Source organism: Grammomys surdaster, unplaced genomic scaffold, assembly GCF_004785775.1.
Source record: "Grammomys surdaster isolate TR1022 unplaced genomic scaffold, NIH_TR_1.0 126198, whole genome shotgun sequence".
Classification (NCBI taxonomy): Eukaryota; Metazoa; Chordata; class Mammalia; order Rodentia; family Muridae; genus Grammomys; species Grammomys surdaster.
Genome location: NW_021621003.1, coordinates 2,625,332 through 2,647,316, shown reverse-complemented (window position 1 = coordinate 2,647,316; position 21,985 = coordinate 2,625,332). Strand labels below are relative to the sequence as shown.

Here is a 21,985-nt window from a genome sequence, read left to right as displayed (position 1 = left end):
TTTTTGTTTTAAAGTTGAGGAACCTGTTAGAACGAGCTCATGAAAGTTTTACGCATGTACATGTTCAGCATACTGTGCAGCTTCAAAAGGATGGGACACTTGCCTGAGTATCACTGAAGGATGTTGGGGAAACGGAGAGCCAATATTAAATAACAACTTCTAATGCTGCTGAACCCAAGCCCTGGAAAGTGCAAGCAAACATTGGGAGTCCCTTCTCCCTGCAAATATGCACGCATACACCATGCTGCCCTGATGCCCCAGATGTCCAGCCCATCCAACATCACATACACACATCATGAGACTAAGCACCTTCAATGGAAGGAAGCGCTGATACCATCACATGCCATCATAAAGTCACTACTTCTAAACCATGGGATTCCTGAGATAATGGCGGTTACTCTAAGCTTTAAGACTAAAGGTGGTTTGAATGAGAATGGCCCTAGACACTCGGATGTTTAAATGGTCTCCAGTTGGTTGAGGTTAGGAAGGACTAGGAGGTGTGGCTCAGACATTGGCTTTAAGACTTAAACTCCTGCTATTCCCACTGAACTCTCTGCTTCCAGCTCATGGCTTGGCATGTGAGCTCTCGGTTGTTCCTGCTACCATGCCTTTGCTCCACCATCATGGCCACTAACCTCGAATCACAAGCCTAGTTAAATGTTTTCTTTCATAAGCTGTCTTGGTATGTGGTGTTTTTTTTTTTTTGGTTTTTTGTTTTTTTTTTTTTTTTTTGGTTTTTCGAGACAGGGTTTCTCTGTGTAGCCCTGGCTGTCCTGGAACTCACGCTGTAGACCAGGCTAGCCTCGAACTCTCGAACTCAGAAATCCGCCTGCCTCTGCCTCCCAAGTGCTGGGATTAAAGGCGTGCGCCACCACCGCCCGGCGGTATGTGGTGTTTTACCACAGCAACAAAAGGCAAGTAAACCACTAATCTCAAGAAATAAGCATGTCCAAGGATATAAGGCTTCATAGAGGACATAAAATTTGATTACCATCTATGATAACATCTAAACCATGCATCTGTAATGTGAAACCAGTACAGGTTTTATGAAGTGGAATTCACTAGAGGGAAAGGCCATGCTTTCACATTCCTGCCATGCATACTGAATATCACAAGTAAGTGCCAAGTCAGACTGCAAATGCACCCCAGGGTTTGGTTTTTATGGTGTTCTAGGCAAGCCAAGAGCTGAGGGCACGCAAAGCACTAAAGTGAAGACATTCCCGGTCCTTCCCTTTAGACAGGGACGTAAATGACTGAGAAACCTATCCACATGTCTTAGAGAAAGAGGAAAGCAAGCAGAGCTCCACTTCCCTGGTCAAATAACCTGGACTATGGGGCTGTGCACAGTGACACAGATGAGAAGAGGCTTGTGAACTTCTGGCCAACTTGGGCTACAGAGCAAGATCCTTTTTCAATAAATACATAATTCTGAACAGTTCTAAAACCAGAGGTTTTCCTTCTTTCATTTTAAGACAGGTTCTCACTATGTAGCCGTGGCTGTCCTGTATGTATAAAACCAGGTTGGCCTGTCAGAGTACTGCGATTAAAGGTGTATGCCACTACACCTAGCCTTAAAATCCAGACACTGAATGCCAACAAAATGCTACAATTTTAATTCCACACTGAAACACAAACTATTTCATCTTTACATAGGTCCCAACAGCATATCTCAATGCACACATGCACACACACAAACATTCCAAGATTCAAAGAAATCTGAAATACAAAGCACTTCTAATTTAAAAGCATTTCAAATTAGGGATTTGGTATTTGCAACCCAGAGTCAAGTTTCCAAAGTCACTAATACCCTTTGATGGTCAATATGCCAACTTGACAGGATCAAGTACTACAGGAGATAAACCTCTCGGTATGTTTGTCAGGGAGTTTCTACATTGGGTTAATTGAAGGAGGTAGGTACTGCTTTAAGTGAGGTTCCCTGACTGAACAAAAACAGGAAGCAAGCTACATATGGGCACATGTCTCTCCCTCCCGACTGTGGCTGCAATCTGACCTGCTGCCTCAGCTCCCTGCCTTGATGGGCCCTAATACTGTTCAGCTGTAAGTCAAGTAAACCCTTCCTCCTTTGAAGAAGGTGCGTCTGTCAGGTGTGTACTCACAGCATGAGAAAACGAACCAGCCCCGAGGCCAACCTTGCCTCTCCACTCACCCCATGCCACTCGCAGGGAAGGGATTACTTACTTTTCTTCATTTCCTCATTTCCTTTACATATTGTTTGCTTCAGCTGTTCAATCCTCATCTTGCATGACATTATTTTCCATCTCTTAAAAAATACACAACAGATGTCACAAATGTCAGTTTCATGGGATTATCTACCTGAATTACTGCTGATTTCTCGGTCCACCTTAGGAGGAGTGAAGAAAAACCTGTGGTGACTCCATTTGTTATGACTGTGTGAACCTACAGTAGATTACAGAGGGAATGTATTTTATGGCTCCATACAGTAGCTGCTGGGAAATCAATGAGAAAGAAACTTAATGTAGTTCTTTCTCATGGGTTAGAGCACAGAGGACAACGCTTCTAAACTTCCCTCTCCCAGTACCTAGCTACCTAGCAACCTGGCTAAGCTGCATATGGGATGTACAACTAGAATCCTAGCATTTGGGAGGTAGAAACACAAAGTTCAGGACTTCAAGGCCGGGCTGAAGAGATGGCTCAGTGGGCAAGTACACTTATTCCAGAGGTCCTGAGTTCAATTCCCAGCAACCACATGGTGGCTCACAAACATTGTAATGGAATCTGATGTCCTCTTCTGGTGTGTCTGAAGATAGCTACGTGTACTCTTATACATAAAATAAATCTTTCAAAAAAAATCTTTAAAAAATGACTTCAAGGCCACCCTGAGCTACATAAAATCCTGCTTCAAACCCATCATAAAAAAATAATAATACACAAAGATTCATTTCCCTATATACTATCCAAATGTCATAGGGTCAACAACATGCCCAGTGGCTACCACAAGGACAAAGCAGATTCAGAGTGTGTGTATCATTACAAAAACACCAACCTGAAAAAAGAAAAAAAGAAAAAAAATGAAAAAAAAGAAAAGAAAAAAACAAAAACACCAACCTAGTTCCACATTGAGATGACTGAGAATTACATGAAACATGAAACTGTCCCTTTACAGTACTAGGAACAGTGCAGCCAGACACAGTTCCCCTAGTAAATAAAGCATCGAAGCTTATAGGACATATGTGGTGGTTTGAAGGAGAATGGCCCACAGGCTTGGACTGTTTTGGACATTTGGTCCCCAGTTGGTGGACAGTTCTGGAAAGATGAGGTGGATGGCTTTGCTGGAGGAGGTGTTATTACTGAGGGCAGGATCTGAGGTTTCAAATGACCCCCCTGTACCTTTTTTCTCTCTGTCTCGTGGTCATGGATAAAGATATGAGCTCTCAGCTGTCCATTCACTTCCCATAATGGACTCTTAACACTCTGAAACATTAAGTGCTCTCTTTTATAAGTTGCCTTGGTTGTGGTGTCTTTTGTTGTTGTTGTTTTGGTTTGGTTTTTTGAAACAGGATTTCTCTGTGTAGCCCTGGCTGTCCTGGAACTCACTCTGTAGACTCAGAAATTCGCTTGCCTCTGCCTCCAAGTGCTGGGATTAAAGGTGTGCACCACCACTGCCCAGTGGTTGTGGTGTTTTGTTGCAATGGAAAAGTTACTAAAACAACGCGTTAGTTAATTATTTTGTATTGTCTCCCTAATTGTAGGCAATTAAAAGTCTAAAACGAAGTATTTACAGTGTTAACATTTACATAAGCAGTCCATGACACAAGATACAGAACAGATGGCAGGGGTTTGTTATTTTTATTTGTCTATAAATATTGTTGTGCAGGTGGGTCATGGAGTACTCATAGAGGTCAAAGGATATCTCTGGCATTGACACTCTCCTTCCACTGTTCTGTGGATTTCAGGGATGGGGGATGGAAGGAGGAGTGGGGAATGGAGCTCAGGTCATGATGCTTATGCGGTCCTTTACCTGCTGAGCCATCTGGCCCACTCCACTGGTTGTACCATTCTCCCTCCATCCTGAATCAGCTGGCCTTATAGAAAGATGTAATAGTGTAGGAAGCCGCGGCTTGTGCTGGCAGAATTCGCCATTGCAAGATGGCGCTGGCATCTGGTGCTCCTCCTAGTAAACAAGTAAACTGCGCCTGTGCTATGGTAAAAGCGCGCCAAAGTCAAAGCCCATCCCAGGGCGTTTTGGCGGGCAACGAGTAAGCAGCCAGTCAGAGGTGAACACACCGCTCTAAGGGTATATAAGCAGTGCCTTTTCCGGGCCTGGGGTCTTCCTCCATTTTCATTTGGAATAAACATTTGCTGCGGAAGGATCCTGGTGTGTTGCCGCGTGTGTTCTTGCTGGCGAGACGATTGCACGCGGGCCACAAGTGGTGCCGAAACCCAGGAAAATTCACCATCGCCAGCACTGAGAAGACCCCCGTTTACGGGAAGGGTTCAGAACCGCAGGACAAAAGTAAAGCTCTGAGAGGCATGTTTGGACTTGATCTATTTCGTCTCCCTCCCCAGGCAGCATTCGTTCTCTTCCTTCTGGTTTTGCGGGATGAGAAATGCCACTCGACTGTAGTGGCGGGCCAGGGAGTGCTAGACGGATTACAGGCCAGCAGGTCAGAAACAGAGCAGCATAAGCGCTTAAGAGCTCAGAAAGAAAAAAGGCATGTCTAAGAAAAAAAAACCCTTCCAAAGACACACAGTCCGAGGAAGCGAAAGATGAGGGAAAGTATGCCCTGGGAGAGGAACGTAGGAAAGGAGAAAAGGCCCCAGAAAAGAAACCTCTTTATCCAGTAAAGGAACTGGAGGCCTCGGGGCTTGGTGGCTCTGAGTCGGAGGAGCTAACTTCCTCTGAAGAGGAAAGAGCTGCTTCAGGTGGGAAGAGCAGGGTTAGAAGGAATTGGAAAACTAGAAAGCAGGGTACTGAGGTGTTACAATAGCTGCCTGCTACATCTCCAATGAACGAGATGAAAAGTTAGATCTTGAATATGAGAGAGAGAGAAAGGGTTTTAGAAATACAGGTGTCCTCTCTCTGAGCTGTGTCAGCAAAAAAAATGAAAAGGCTATTTCAGAGCTCATCTAGAAAAAGAAAGAAATTCGGTAGACGTCCTGAATTTCTCTTTATTTAGCTCTTAGATGTCCTTCTTTGTTGTCTGTCCTTGGCGCGCCAATGTCCACGTGTTTGTGTTTATCTTTTGTTTCATTGTCTAAATGTTGTGTTTGTTACATGTTCAAAAGAAAAGATCGTTAAAACTGCTTGATCCAACCCTTGGGCTAGTTTAACTTTGTTTTAAAGACAGTCTTAATGTGTACAGATAGGTTGCCTGTAGCTAAGAGTTGAGCTGAGCTGAAAAGGCCTTTTCAAGAATTGAAGTTGGCATAAGCTGCTTTTAAAAGAGATCAGTAGCTTTTTGGGTTTCATAAGGAAGCTAAGAGTTGTTTTGTCCTAGAAAAATCTCTGTGACAAGGTGCTTTTCTCTTGAAATTACAGCTAGAAAAGGCAACAAATTTTGTTTGGTCTAAATATATAAGATGCATAGCCACTTCATTGTTGTTTCTGATTGGTTTTAAAAGTATAAAAATGTTCTACATGTCTTGGTTATAGACTATTGGCTTAAATTATTGGGTGTGATTAGAAATTTACAACTTTGGTAACGGAAAGTTGGCGTAAAACTAACTCAGGGTTAGAATCATTCAGAAACCAGGTGTATAAAAAGTAAGATTTTAAAACAATATCTCTTCAATGAGATATTAAAAGCTGCTGCACACACTCATGTATAAGAATTGGCAGCAAAACTTTGTAACATAAAGGTAATCTACTTGGTGTTGATTTTAGAAAAAATAGATTGTTTACATTGCTTCTGGTTTTGCTTCTCAAAATTAATGGTTATACTCTAATGTTACAAAAGAAATTTAAAAATTTAGTTAAACTGCCAGTATTCCATTGGCTACAGTTGGCAGTTCTAATCTTGAGTTTGAGATTCTTCTTTTGATTCGCCCATGTTTATAGGAAAGGAGACAGCAGGTAGAATTAAATAAAAATATTTAAAACTAGTTGTGATACAGTGCTGGCCTGCTAGAGATTAAGAACATTTACATTTAAATTAAGACAATGCAGACTGGGATCTTAACATGCTTGTAGGAGAAGGTCAGTGTGATGTTAATCAGGTTGAACTGCCTACACAGGTCTCAGACCATACAAGCAAAGACAGACTTAGATACATTCGTCTTTGTGATGAAATTGCACCCTCATACAATCAGGGTCTGGCCATAGCTTGCACAGAACCGTAAAGATAAAAGATGTTTTAAATGTGGAAATTTAGATAGTTTTTAAAGTGACTGTCCCAAGAACAGAGGCTTGAGCAACAGTCAGGTGACCAAGGTTACCTGACAAACTTGTCCTTGGTACAGGAAGGATAATCTTTGGGCCAGGCCTCAGGATATAGGCCAAGATTAAAAAATTTACATTTAAATTAAGGCTATACACAGAGTGGGCGAGGCAGGAGCTTGGATTTCAGACATTCCCTTTGTCCTGACCTGCCCCTATAAGGGTGTTTTCTAGAATTTGTTTATTGCCTTGTTTGTTCCTTAGGGAGGTGTCAGCCTCAGACTCAAAAGAAATTCAAAACAGCTTATGGGCCAGGAGTTAGAGATAATGATACTTTTTACCCTCAATATTTTAAAAATCTGGACAGTCAGGGCCATTCGGCTGCTGACCGTCACTGTTTAGAGCCTGACAGGCCAAAAGAGAGGGTCAAATGGAAGGACATCTTGACCGGACAATGGAAAGGCCCAGATGCTATTTTAATAAGAGCCAGGGGAGCGGTTTGTGTTTTTCCGCAGGAAGAAGACAACCCGTTTTGGCTACCGGAGCGACTGACGCGACGACTCTCGATATTAGAAGATGGCACCCAGGCGGACCCTCCAAACTCTGATGACAGCCCTCGTGCTGATCCAAGGGATACAGATTCCTAGTATATCGGGGGAACAATGATGGGCCATATTATCTGCCTTTCCAAAAACCCATACCAGTCAGACATAATGTAGCTAATCTGTCCAGGAAATTGTTTCAATATCTTGCAGGAAATTGGTCAGAAAACTTCGATGAGACACTCAAAAATTGAGAGCGGCTGTGGTGGCCATCAACTCGACCCTCGTGGATCTGTCCCTGACTGAGGGACTCTCCTCCTGGATCTCTTCAGCTTTCTTCTTTTTTTTTTTTAAGTGGGTGGGAGTAGGCCTGTTTGGTACGCCCTATGTTGCGGATTAGTGTTCATGCTTTGGTTGGTTTGCAAACTCAGAGCTCAACAAAATCGTGACAAGGCTATTATTGCCCAGGCGCTTGTGGCCATAGAACTAGGGGCTTCCCCTGCAGTGTGGCTATCACTGCTTCGAAAATAAGTAGTCTCCCCCTCACTAGTGGTGGTGCTAAATGTTGGGCCGTCAGCCGTTGCACCCCAAGGGATTTGCCCATTGCACTGGGTCGGTGAGGAGTCTTGGCCTGGCTGGTCCTAGTCTGTGTAGCTGTGGTACCTGAATTTGAGGCAAACAGCCTTTGCACCCCTAGGAGATGACTCCATTGCACAGGGATGGGTGTTTGCATCTCTTTCTGTTTCCCTTAGCCATTGCACCCAGAGGACTTGTTTCCACTGCACCTGGTAGGGTAAGGGAGACTGTCTTAAACTATTAGTCCTTGATCGCTTATTCCCCCATGATGGAATTTGCTTGATCGGGCTTGAGTTTGAGTCATATTGGTACCGTGCCAGACAGGCCAAGGGCAGCTCCATCTTTTCGTCTCCAGGCCAGCTGCCATTGGTCCCAACGACGGGAATAGGTTGATGCCATATGCCAGAGGTACACCATGAGCTGTGAGTTTACCCGGTGACGGGCATTACCAGTGGCCACAACCTGGGGCGCACATTCTGAGAATGCCAGGTGTGGGGGCGCGACCCTCGTAGCCTAAGACAGGGAGCTCACCATTCTTTGGTGCTGGCTATGGAAGAACATCAGCTAGCCTAAGACACGGGACATTGACCAGTGCCTGTTTAACAAAACAAAAGGAAATAGCCAGTAGACAGATTCCTCAGCCGCTGTACCCCAAGGGCTTTTGGTGAAGACACCCTATGAAGCCTCAAACATATCTGTACACAGTCCCTGCCCACTAAGGTGTTCGTTCCACGGATAGTAGGTCTGGTAAGTGAATGACGGAGTGGACGGATAAGCCTCGGCCACCTAAGACAGGGCAGCCCTGGGTGAGGAGGCTGACCCAGTGACGGGTAAGAGTTTGAGCACCGCCCTCCAAAGAGACTCAGACCCGCCATGAGACCCCCAAATATGGGAGTTACAAAACCTTCCCAAGGATCTCAACTACCACCCTCTGTAATAAAACAAAAAAGGGGGAGATGTAGGAAGCCGCAGCTTGTGCTGGCAGAATCCGCCATTGCAAGATGGCGCTGGCATCTGGTGCTCCTCCTAGTAAACAAGTAAACTGCGCCTGTGCTATGGTAAAAGCGCGCCAAAGTCAAAGCCCATCCCAGGGCGTTTTGGTGGGCAACGAGTAAGCAGCCAGTCAGAGGTGAACACACCGCTCTAAGGGTATATAAGCAGTGCCTTTTCCGGGCCTGGGGTCTTCCTCCATTTTCTTTTGGAATAAACGTTTGCTGCGGAAGGATCCTGGTGTGTTGCCGCGTGTGTTCTTGCTGGCGAGACGATTGCACGCGGGCCATATAATAGCCTTTTGAAGACACAGGTACAGTGCCAATTTAGGTGATAGCAGCCTGGAGGACTGAGCCAGGGTTCCTCAGAAGGCAGGATAATGCTTTGAATCAGCATATATGGTATAATTTCTCCCATAGCCAGGATCCATGAGTCCAATAATCCAGGGGTGAAGAATGGAACGGTTCTACTCTCAGCCCTGGTGACTCATTAGGAAAGGTTTTGCTTCCTGTTCCCATGACCTTAAGTTCTGCTGGCTCATTGGTTGTAGAGTAGTGAGCACTCCGGCCAGGAGACACCACAAACATTCCCTTGATCTGGAAGCTCAGACTCCCACTAACTACTTTGGGCTTTTGGTGCCCTCAAGAGAAAGGAATATGCTGGGTGGTGGTGGCGCACGCCTTTAATCCCAGCACTTGGGAGGCAGAGGCAGGTGGATTTCTGAGTTTGAGGCCAGCCTGGTCTACAGAGTGAGTTCCAGGACAGCCAAGACTATACAGAGAAACCCTGTCTTGAAAAACAAAAAAAAAAAAAAAAAAAAAAGAGAGAGAGAGAGAGAGAAAGGAATACAATGTTAGCAAGGTGAATGATCCTAATTCCCATGAAGAAACTGATTTGTTTCTCCTCAACAGAAGTAAAAAAGATCTGCCTGGAATGCAGGAGATCCTTTTGGTCTTATCTTGATGCTATCATGCTTACTGAAGGTGGAGGAAATACAGAATGGGCAGTAAAGGACAGTAATAATACCAATTAAAGCCACTTGACCAGCTGCAATAATGTGGGTTAAAATTGACATGGGTTATTTCTGTCATATTTTGTATGAATGTGCTTAGACAGATTTCTTGATCATGTAATAAAACATCAATTGAGATAATATCAATGGTTATCACATCTAAGTTATGAGATACTAAAAGAATGTCCCCCAAGGGATTGCTACCTAGCCTAAAATATACAATGTGTTTGCAATTGTATGTGGGATATTTATATCATATTAGGTATAATTATGACCTAGTTATTGTTTTCATTTGGAAATTAAGTGTGACATGAGCAAATATGATTGTATGTCAAGTTGACAAGGGGTGGTAGACTTGTGATGTTTATTCTTGGTTGTCAACTTGACTCCATTCAGAATTCAGGAAAAACCCAAGCAACTGGGAATATATGTGAGGGGTATTTGGTTAACTGGATTATTTGAGTGAGGTAGGAAGACATCTTCCTACCTCACAGATCATCTGAGGTTTGAAGATTAATCCTAAATCTGGCTCACCTCATGCACTCTGTATGAAAGACGTGCCAGCGTGCCCTCACTGTCACTACCAAGGCCATCTACCCTGCTCCTGAGGTGTTCCTTCGGTGGCATTAGAGCCTACTTCTTTAGGATTCTGACATGTACTACAGACCAGCTGAGACATCCAGCCTTGTGGACTTTGGTGGATAGCCACTGTAAGACAGGCTGGACACAGCTGGTAAGCCATGCTCCTTTGTACATATATACAGATTCTCTCTATCAGCTCTGTCCCTTTAGAGAACCTCAATATATCTGCTCCTAGGTTTATCTTGTGAGCACTATGCTATTATATAGCCTGACCTTAAAACTCATGATCCTCCTGCTTTTAGCCTCTCCACGGTGTATCACTAAGTCAGGCTGAGGATTCTACAGAAAAGGGAGAATGTTATAAAGAGTTTAGGAAGTGTTTCCACTGAACATCTTATTTATTTATAACATTCACAGCATGAGTCATTTATATTCTTTAACTGTCATAAAAATTATACATGATGCTACTGCTAGACACTACAAAAAAAAGTTGACCATTGTATTGAGTCCCTTCACCTTGTCAGGGATGAGCTCTTTGGGGGGGGGGGGGGCCATGACTGCTCAGCATGTGGTCCTCCACCAGGCTAGACTTCAGGGCTAACACCTGGCCACCACATATCATTTAGAGTATACTTAAAATACACATACAAAGGGAATGACAGTATCTTCTTACCTTTTTTCCATTGAAAGTTCTATCACAGACATAGTTCCTTTGGATATGTATATATAACCACATTTTTACACAATTAAAATGGATTTGCCACATTAACCAGACACAGTTATAAGATTTGCTGAGACAAAGGCAGCTAGCTCCACAGGCCATGGGTTCTTCTCAACTCCTGAACCTAGAGCATTCCTGTACTAACTTTGGTTTGCTACCTGTACGTCTCTGTGTCCTGTGTTCATTTCTCAGGAGGAACTTGTTGACCACACAAGTGGTCTGTGAGTGCTCTGTCAGCAGCACAGACTATCCCCAAGTCAAGTGTCTCTGATGCTGTGGACAGCAGGAAGAGGTCAAAAGGCCCTAATCTACACACCTGTGTTCATTCACCAGCTTAGTGGTTAACTCTGTTTAATGTGCAAAGCTTTTAAATTAGTTTACTATGCCAAAATGCTTTTGTCTGTGGCTTCTAAAGGTCTTAACAACCTCAAACTGCATTAAGTCCACTGCTAAATTATTTTTCTTTTTTTTGAAGCTGGAATCTCATGCAGGCCCAGCTCACTCCAAGTCCCAACCTTCTTATAGTCAGTCCTCTCCCAAGAACTGGGATTCGAGGCACACAGACCCATGCACAGCTCTTGCTGAATCTTTAGCATTTTACATTTAATCATGTGTTTATTATGAATAATCTTTACAAAACGAATGCTCTATTGATTCTGTATTAGTATGCCAAGAGCATATCTGTATAATTATCCTTTATGACGATTGTATAATTTAATTTTGCCTATTCCATTTGGCATATCTCCATGTAAAGTTTAGAAGGCCATATTACAAATAAATTTAAACACCAGGCTGTCAAATGTGGTGAAAAACTAAATTAAAGAATTATTTCGCCGGGCAGTGGTGGCGCACACCTTTAATCCCAGCACTTGGGAGGCAGAGGGAGGTGGATTTCTGAGTTCGAGGCCAGCCTGGTCTACAGAGTGAGTTCCAGGGCAGCCAAGGCTATACAGAGAGACTCTGTCTAGAAAAACCAAAAAAAAAAAGAAAAAGAAAAAAGAAAGAAAGATTTAATTATTTCTTTAGGCTCTATCAACTTAAAAACATGCACGTTCATGTATGAAGAATATTAGCTTAAATACTTTTTGGAACTTACCAACTGATCTGTTAGCCTCTTTCCTTCCATAGCTTTTAGTACTCTGTATGGGAAAGAGACAGATGGAAACCCTTACTGACAATCTTATAAAGCTCAAAAGATATAAATCTATTTTTTAAAAAATTATTTATTATGTATATGGGTGTTCTATCTGCATGTGTATGTCTGTGCACCATGGGTGTACCTGGACCTGAGGAAATGCCAGATGAGAGCATCAGGTCAATCTCCTGGAGCTATAGTTGCAGACTGTTGTTACTGTGAGCTTCCATGTGGATACTGGGAATGAAACCCAGTTGTAGGAAGCGGGTGTGGCGGCCATTCCAAAATGCGCCTGAGGCTAACACCTGACTTCCTCATACGCCCCTGAAGAAGCCACGCCCACAGGCAATATTGCACAGGCTCACTGCTACGCATAATCAGGCCATCTGCTACATAGGGCAACGTCAGATCTTGCCTTACCCACTGTCCTATCACATGCACCGATGTAGCAGGCTCTGATTGGAGAAGGCAGAGGGATTTAAGGGCGGTGGAGAAGAAGCTCGGAGGGCTTTTTGAAGAATGTAAGGGTTCCTGAATAAACTGCGTTGGGAAGAAGAACTCCGTGTGTCGCCGTTTCTTTCCGCGGGTCGGAGTGGACAGTGACACCCAGTGCCTCTGGAAGAGCAACTGGTGCTCCTCAAGGCTGAGCCATCTCTCCAGGCCTTGTTTTTTTTCTTTTGTCTTCAATATTGGCTCTTGCTATGTGCCCAGGTTAGTCCTGAACTCAGCCTTCTGATTATAGATGCAGACTGCCACCCTTGGCCAAGGTCAGCTTTAGTAAGAGTTAAAGGCCACCAGGCACCCCAGGAGAGCTTCCAGGTCAGTTCAGGGCAGAAGGTTCTATAGAAATTCTTAAACTTAGATTTAAGGTAAGAATGTCATAAGGGGATGACTAACTATCCAGTCCTGGGCCTCACTCTAGACTTACTACATCAGAGTGTCTGAGGTGAGGAGTCCAAGAACCTGCATCTTTAAAACACTCTATCTCAGAGACTGAATTAGACTGATATAGACAGCTGGACTTACTGCTCTAAACTGACTACCAAAAGACACACTGCCCTTTACCAATTCCTAAAGAAGATGAATGGAAGCTGTGAGGGCCTATGGGAATGACCTGTGTGAACTCTAACTTAGGTCTTATAAGGCCTACTTTTATAGGTCCACTGGCCACCAGTGAGCAGGGCCAAGTGAGTGACTCATCTGTCCAAACCACTGGGGATTACTGCGGAAAAGACTCTAGGTCTTAGGCCAAAATTTTCTAGAAACTTGATCTTCTCTCCTGCTTTATTTCTCTCAGACTTGATTTCTTCCCCAACACTATAAGTCTGATACTCTACACACTGACCTAAACTTTAAAAGATAGTATATGCTAAATGAGATGGCAATTCACAAATCTGCACACAGAAGCAACAGATTACAACAAATGGCAAGAGACAACCTCTACAAATTGATGAATAAACACTTACTCTTTCTGAAATTCTTCTTGCTTGTTCTTAAGTTGGTTTAGTCTTTCCTTCTTGTCAATAAACCTATTTTAAAAAAAAAAATCTTAGTTTATTTGCATATCCTCCCCCAACCCCCAGTTTAGTGAGATTCCCATTCCTGAGCTGACCACTTCTGCAAATTCCTATGTCCTGAAAGTAAACACTTTCTAAATAGGTGCACACCACTGCTCACCACCAGGTATTTTTTAACCGAGTTAGCACTGTCAACTTTAAAGCTCTTTCCTCCGTTTAAGGTGTTTGTAGATTCTATCCTGTACCTCAGTGCTGACTTGACTGTTTCCCAAAACACAAATATCAGAGTACTAACATGAACTTCTGTTGTTTTTGAAACATTCTGTATCCCTGGCTGACCTAGAATTCCCTAAGCCCACAGGTTGGGCTTTAGTTCTTAGAAAGCTGCCTGTCTCTGCCTTGGTCCCAAGTGCTCTCACAGGAACACATGACTATGCACAGCACCATCAATGTGAACTTGAATCAAGGTAGTGGAGGCTTTCATTATGAAAACAATCTTAATTGCCAAACTTAATTTAATCCTGCTTTCCTCTACAAACTGAGTCCCTATAACTTCTGTTCTGTTTTGTCTTTTGAGAAAGGATCTAAGCCTGGCAGTGGTGGTCCAGGCCTTTAATCCCAGCACTTGGGAGGCAGAGACAGGCGGATTTGAGTTCGAGGCCAGCCTGGTCTACAGAGTGAGTTCCAGGACAGCCGGGGCTACACAGAGAAACCCTGTCTCAAAAAACCAAAAAAAAAAAAAAGAAAGGGGGGGGGGGGAGGGAGAGGGAGAGGGAGAGGGGGATGGACAGGGGTAGGGAGGGGGGAGAGAGAGAGAGGGAGAGGTGATTCAAAGCCCTCTTCTAACCTACACACACACACACACACACACACCAGGAACACACATCAGAAACATATATACATGCAGGCAAAACACTCATATTCACAAAATACATAAATCTAAAAAGATTTTACTTAAAAATGTGATGTTTTCATACATAAATGGATTGTGTATTGCTTACATCTGCTTGCGCATATCAATCTCCCAATATTTATCGCGTCTTTATGGTACAGATAATTGAACTCTTGGATGACTTTTGAAAATCTATCTTCTGCAATGATCTATAGTCATTGTACTTCACACCAGGACTTGCAGCTAGCAATAACTATCAAGCTTGTGCTACTCGGTCCTGTAACCATCGCAGACTCTCAACTATAGGCTACTTCTCTCTCTGTGCTTGGCTTCTTTCATTTAACACTACAATCTCTAGTTCTGAGCGTGTTGTTGAGAGTACTTTTTAACAGAATATGAAACTGTAAACATCTCCTCTCAGCATCACTTCAGTTGAAGCCTACAATTTCTGAAAAACATGTATTTTTTTTATAATTTAGTTTGAAACTTCTTTGCCCCATAATTATTTCGAAGTGTCATCGTGGTTTCCAGATTTGTAGGCATTTTAAATAGCTTCTTATTACTCTTTTCTTTTTTGTTTGTTTGGTTTCAAGACAGAATCTTACTATATATCCCTAGCTAGCCTGGAACTGACAACAGAGATCCACCTGCCTCTGACTCCCAAGTGCTAGGATTAAGTCTTATTACTATTTTCCAATTTAACATTATTATAATCTATGTACATTATATTTATTTAAATAATATTAAATAGTATTTAATATTATAGTCCGTACTCTATGAGACTTTAAGGTCTATATTTGTCCTGTCTGTGAAAGTCCCACCTACACTTAAAAGGCGTTTTCTACAGCCATTTGGTACGATGTATGTAACTGTCCGTGGATTCACAGTGGCTGATCGTACCTGGACACCTGTGCCTTGTTGTGCAATAAGGATTTGTGAATGAGACAATTAGGAAATGAGCAAACAGCAGTTCCCATACATAGTGTGAGTCTCCTGAAATCCCAGCGTAAGCAAAACACGTGAAACAGAAATTTTCGGGGAGTAAAATATCAATCTGGCTGGTTGTGGTGGTGCACTCCAGTAGGACTTGCTGAAGGAGGCAGAGGCAGGCGGATTTCTGAGTTCGAGGCCAACCTGGTCTACAGAGTGAGTTCCAGGACAAGAGAAACCCTGTCTCGAAAAACTAAAAAAAAAAAAAAAAAAAAAAAAAAAAAAACTAACAGAAACTCAACCTTCCTACTGCTGTGACCCTACAGCTCCTCATGTTGGGATGACCCCCAACTACAAAATTATTTTCATTGCTACTTCATAATTGTAATTTGTTATTGTTATATAAATATCCAATATGCAGGTGGTCTTGGTTGGCCCCTGTAAAAGGGTGGTTCAACTCCCTAAAGGGGTTTTACCCACAATTTGAGAAGCAGTGTTCTAAATGTACAAGATAACATGATTTAATCATGACCTTACAATGTGGCACTGACAATATACAACATATACTAAACAACTAAGCAAAGGTGGCAACTGTACACACATATACATAAAAAGTTAAATAAACTCCACAGAATAGCCCCATTGCTACAGACATTTCTACTGGCAGCACTGGAGTGTCTAGTAATAACGATGCCAATTGAATATAACAACTCAGAAACCAAGGCCATAGATTCAGCAATAAAGCAGGCATTTACCATGTATCTGCACCACAGAACAAGCATCTTTTAGAGTTCTAAGAACCACTGTACATTCTACAGACCTGTGTCTTCATGTTTCCCCTGCCTTGCATGGGACAGTAAGCTAGGCATGGTAGTGCATGCCTGTAATCCTGTACTTAGGTGACTGAGGCAGGAGGAACCAGAATTCCAATCCATCGTAGACTATAGGGCAAGATTTGGGGAGAGGAAGACTGAGACTAATGTGGTACTATTGGCTTTGACAACAGAACAACAGTAACTTACATTCAAACCCACAAGGTTCTCAAACTAGGCAGAAAACTGGTGTGGAGAATAAAAATCATGCTTTCATAAGCTATAATAGTGAGGTAACAACCCCAGCACTCTGACAGAGCCAGGCAGATCTCTGTGTTCGAGACCAGCCTGGTATACAGACCGAGTTCCAGGACAGTCAGGACTACCTAAAGAAAACCTGTCTCCACAAACAACAACAACAACATGAAATAACAAACAAACAAATAAACAAACAAACTATATTTCCAATATAGACCAGAAAGTCTATATTGTACTGGTTAAGTCCCATGGGCTTTCTTCAAAAAGTACAAAAATAATACAATAAAACCTTTATAGAAGCTGGGCGGTGGTGGTGCATGCCTTTAATCCCAGCACTTGGGAGGCAGAGGCAGGCAGATTTCTGAGTTCGAGAGTTCGAGGCTAGCCTGGTCTACAGAGTGAGTTCCAGAACAGGCAGGGCTACACAGAGAAACCCTGCCTCAAAAAACAAAAAAACAAAACAAAACAAAACAAAAAAACCTTTACAGATGACAGCAGGAATAATAGACCAAATAACAATAAAAACCCAAATACTTGATGAGTTATGATATGTCATCCTTCACGAAAGAACAATTCAACACTACTGCACAGAGAAATGGATTCATTACACCATATGGTTTCCAAGAAAGAAGTGAAAAGAAAAACAGTCACTGTAGAGTGAAAAATTATAGATACTGGGTATATAGAATCCTTTTCAGACATAAAATATTCTTTAGGCTTTCTTTACAAAGACATGGAGGCATGAAGCAGGTTGGAAATGTGGACAGACTAGTTGCAGGAACTGGCTGGAATGCAATTTGGCCAGGTGGAACCAAGCTGAGAATCATGGTGACGGGGCAGGGCCGAAGTAACAGGGCAGGACCACATTCTTGGGAAAGATAAGCAGAGAGTTTTCACCTGATCCTGACTGACGTAGGTTGGGTTCCTTTGGAATGTTCCACTATTTTTATGTTATACCACCCTAGCAACCCCCTCACCCCCTCCTCATTCTTTGGTTTGTGTTTTTTTTCCTTTAAAAACACCTCTCAAACTGGCTGTTGGGGTCAATTCAGCTCCTGCGTGGGCATACGAATTGACTGGCAGCTAGCTGTCACGCCCTAATAAACAACCTCGCAATTGCTCTGGTACATGGTGTCTCGAGCAGATTACTGGGTGGTCGCGACTTTCTGAGACTTGAGAGAGGGTCTCCCCTCTGCGGAGGTCTTCATCACCACATTCAAAGAAATCTTAATGGTTTATATTTTATGTTAAAATAGGGTGTGTGGCAGGTGGATTCCTATTTTATGCACTGTTTTACAAGTTGGTTAGAGTAGTGTGGTTAGTGGGCTTTGAGGCTATGCTCAAGCTCCGCCCACTGTGAAGACAGCCTTCTCCCAGCTGCCTTTGGATCAAGATACATAACTTTTCCAGCACCGTGTCAACTGGCATGCTGCCATGCTTCCCACCATGATGATAATGAACTGAACCTCTGAAACTGTAAGCCATCACCAATTAAATGTTTGCCTTTATAAGAATTGCCTTGGCTATGGTGTTTTTTTACAGCAATAAAATCCTAAATTAGTGCCACAGATTATCTTGTCCTTTCCCCACATACAAAGATATATCTCATTCTTCATAGCTGGATAGCATAAAGCTGCTTACACACGCCCTTATTGATAAGCACACTGCTGCTCCCAAAAGCTCACTACCAACAGGACAGATGTACAATACAGTGCTATCTTTACAAACTTTTTATTTTCTGGCTTGACCTGAACTCACAGAAATCCATTTGTTGCATTATAAAACTAAATCCCAGCCATTCAATTTTACCAAATGTTAAGACCCAGGAGCCAGATGCTGTCTGTGGTGAAAGTCTGCTAGCTCAGAGGCAGAGAAAGCACCAGCTGACCTTCCTACTCTCTCAGAAGAAGAAAGTTCTTCCTTCTCCACACAGTCTGAAATGCCCTTCTAACTAAACGTTCCTCCCTGCTCTTTCCTTGTGGTCATCCCCTGTAGGCTGGTTGCTTGCTCTGCCTCTTGACCTAGGGTTGGCTTTATTTAGCTCTTAAATTAAAGGTGTTTGCAAGGGCTGAGCCACACCTTGACTACTTGTTTACAGTAAACAGAAAACTCTAGGATCGGAAGCTGAGCCATATCAGTTCACAATCTCTGGGTCCATAATGTGATCAAATGTCATTCAACCTCTGTTTTTCCCTCCCTAGTGCTGAGATTAACTGTGTGGGCAACCACACTTGGCTTAAAAATGACTTTCTAAAGCCAAGTGTGGTAGGACAGGCCTATATTCTCAGCTTCAGATATTTATTACATTCCTCCTTACTGACATTTTTAGGGTATATTCCTTTAAAAGAAATTATTCCCTTAAATTATTGTTTCTTAAATTCTTCTATGACAGCCAGAGCTACAGATAAATCCTGTCTCAAAAAAAACCTCAAAACCTATATACATACATATATACGTACATACATACATACACACACACTCTGTACACTAACCTGGAAGAGACCAGTCTAGTCTACAACACCCACTAATATCTTTGAATTCCTACAGTCTTGACCCCTAAAGGACTCTTCTCTATGGTAATGTCTACATGAAAACCCTCCCAGCTATGGCAGCATTGCTCTGCCATGCTCAGGTAAGCACTAAGTAAGCGTACACAGTAGCATCACATCTACTCAGAACATGCCCGTATCAACAGGGTACAGCAAACCCCAGATCAGCTTCATAATCACCGTCTGTCTTCAGGAGCTCAATGCCTATGGTGCTTTAAAGAGATTTGATTATGACAGGGTTTGCAAACACAGGGTAGAAATCTTAGCAGATGGAGAGAAATCTTCTAAATGCTGGGGCCTGGGAAGTACTCAAATATGGCAAAGTAGCAGATGGAGAAGTCTGGAGATGAGAGGAACCCTGCTCACCAGCAATCTTCACATAGTGGCAGGTAGACAAGCCTGGGGCGCTGGCTCTTCTGGCTATACTTTGGATAACTCATTAAAATGTATGTGACCCTTTTAGATACATCTCAAATCTATCTATGAAAATTGAAACATTCTTTCCTGTTTTATACATGCTGTTTTATGTACACATAGAAAACATAGTTAAGATGTGGACTCAAACTTCAGAAACAGCAAAGCCCAGAAGCATCAGGTCATTCACTACCTCTGAGGCTGGTTCCTCATCTTTAAAATAAATTCATAATTTGAGAAGGTTTAGTACAGAAAAAGTGTGACAATAAATTATAAAATAGCCTTTTATAAATTCTAAAAGGTATGATTATTGAAAAAAAGCTATGTTTTCTTAGCAACTCTGTATCTGCTGCTGGAATATCATTAACAAGCTGTGTGGAATAGGAGCTGGGAGTATGGAAGGACAAACTCATGGGGTAGAAAGACTGATAAATCTTCAGCTTCAGCCGCCTATAGTGCTGAACTCTCAAGTCAAGAGCATTCTTTTCCATTATAACCAAAGGTTTTCTACGTTTTCTTGTAACTGAATCTCTACAATACTGACTGCATTTATCTACTGTCAACAACAAAAACTGTATTAGCAGAGTCAGATGAGATGTCTCAGAGGTTAAAAGTACTGTCTGCTCTTTCAGATGATCCAGGTTCCAGCAATCACACAGCTGCTCATGATCATCCTCTTCCAAAAGATCTGACACCTTCTTCTGACCTCTGAGGTCAGCAGGCTTACACAGGGGACACAAACATACGTCTAGGTAAAATATCTATACACATATGAAAACTAATCTCACCGGGCAGTGGTGGCACACGCCTTTAATCCCAGCACTTGGGAGGCAGAGGCAGGTGGATTTCTGAGTTTGAGGCCAGCCTGGTCTACAGAGTGAGTTCCAGGACAGCCAGGGCTATACAGAGAAACCCTGTCTCAAAAAAGAAAAAAAAGAAAAAAGAAAAAAAATCTTTAGAGAAAAGTCTTAGCAAATATAGATTCCTTCCTGTCCAGCCAGTCATCTGATAGCCAAGAAACCATTTCCACAGGACATAGACAGACAACCAAAAAGATACTGGAGAAAACAGAGGCATCTATATGCACTTTTGCTGTGCATTTCCCTTGGAACCTATGGTAACATCTAAACTTTTTCCTTAACCCTTAGATGCAGCTCAATTTCCATAGTCCTGTATTTCTGCTCCTGGGAAAAAGATCTAAGTCATTGGAGAAGATAACAACCATTCCTAAAAAATGCTTAAGCCTCACCGTACCATATGGCCAGAAAATGGTCTTTCTTTCTCTATACTGCACACTAGGAAAACCCTGCCTCCTAATATAGCAGGCAGACAGACCCCAGCTGCCCTGATCAACTTCCCACTCCCTGTCATCTACCTACCACGAAGCAATCAACAAGTGCTTCCCGGATTTGAGGAAAAAGATTACACAACCTGAGAGTTTTGTATTATGTAACAGTGCTATTTTGATAGTTAGGTAAACGAATAATCCAGAAAAATTGGGCTCCTGTTAAGACAGTATAAACATCCAGCAGTACAAGACGCAGAGACTTTGCTGGAAGAACTGCTTCATATCACAAGGATGACAAACAAACATGCTCCTCTTTGTTCCTTATGAATAGGTAGAAGTTAAAGTTCGGATGAAAGATTAGAAAACAGGTGTTGCTTTAAACAAGAGACAAGCAGAGGTGAGACCGACAGTATCCTGGACAATAAAAAAGAAATGTTTCTGTCTGTTGAACTCATACATCCCTAACAGTATCTAAAGACACATCAGCTAGGTTTGATGGCTAATATCTATGACCCCAGAATCGGCAGGCTGAGATGGGAGGATTACCCAAATTCAAGACTAGCCTGGGCTACATAGTTCCAGGTCATCCCCCATAACCAAAACAACATGACACATGCTTCTTCCAAATGATCTATTAATTATTGACATTTACTACTCCATCATCTAGTTTCCCCTGAACTGGTACCTCTTTAGCTGGTTTAGGTTAAACCAGGATGCAATGATGCAGCGATGCTCCAGGCTTTATTTTTATGTGGATCCAGTCAGTGAGAGAGGTTTTCATGAAGTAAAAGTAAAAGGAGTTGAAAGGCAAGTAGACTACAGAATTATTTACAAATGAGACAGTAGCACAAGCAACCTTTGCTCTCGGAGTTCAAGAGAGCTGCCAGAATCAGTCAAATTCTTGAGAGCAGGGCAGCCTTTCTCCTCAGCAATTTGCAAGGGTAGTTGATCCATGTACTGACATCCAATTAGAGCTCTCAAAAAGTGCCTGGCTATCAGGACAGTGGTAGAGTCTTTCATCCTACTAGACACTGGGTAATGCTCTAGAAACAAAAGAAGGCTGACAAATAATTTCTGAACGCACGCACAGTTCAGGAAAGGGAAGGATGAATGAAGGGAAGCTGGCCAATATGCTACTGTGGTGGTCCTATAAGGAGTAATTAGCTGACATATGTGCTCTTCATTTTTCTGCTTCGTTAAGAAAATAATCCCGGGGGCTGGAGAGATGGCTCAGCAGTTAAGAGCACTGACTGCTCTTCCAGAGGTCCTGAGTTCAAATCCCAGCAACCACATGGTGGCTCACAACCCTCCGTAATGAGATTGGATGCCCTCTTCTGGTGTCCGAAGACAGTGACAGTGTACTCATAAAATAAATAAATAAATAAATAAATCTTAAAAAAAAAAAAAAA

The 21,985-nt window shown here is 42.6% G+C and overlaps 1 protein-coding gene across 1 annotated transcript in view; it reads right to left on the bottom strand.

Annotated features, from left to right (window-relative positions):
* Positions 1-21,985, bottom strand: part of Atg14 (autophagy related 14) — a 37,833-nt gene that overhangs the window by 11,138 nt on the left and 4,710 nt on the right. Inside the window, exons 2-4 of the mRNA XM_028758635.1 lie at positions 13,383-13,445; positions 11,878-11,920; positions 2,200-2,281 (exon numbers count right to left, since the gene is read on the bottom strand). Coding sequence (XP_028614468.1) covers positions 2,200-2,281; positions 11,878-11,920; positions 13,383-13,445 — 188 coding nt within the window. The remainder of the gene's footprint in view (positions 1-2,199; positions 2,282-11,877; positions 11,921-13,382; positions 13,446-21,985) is intronic.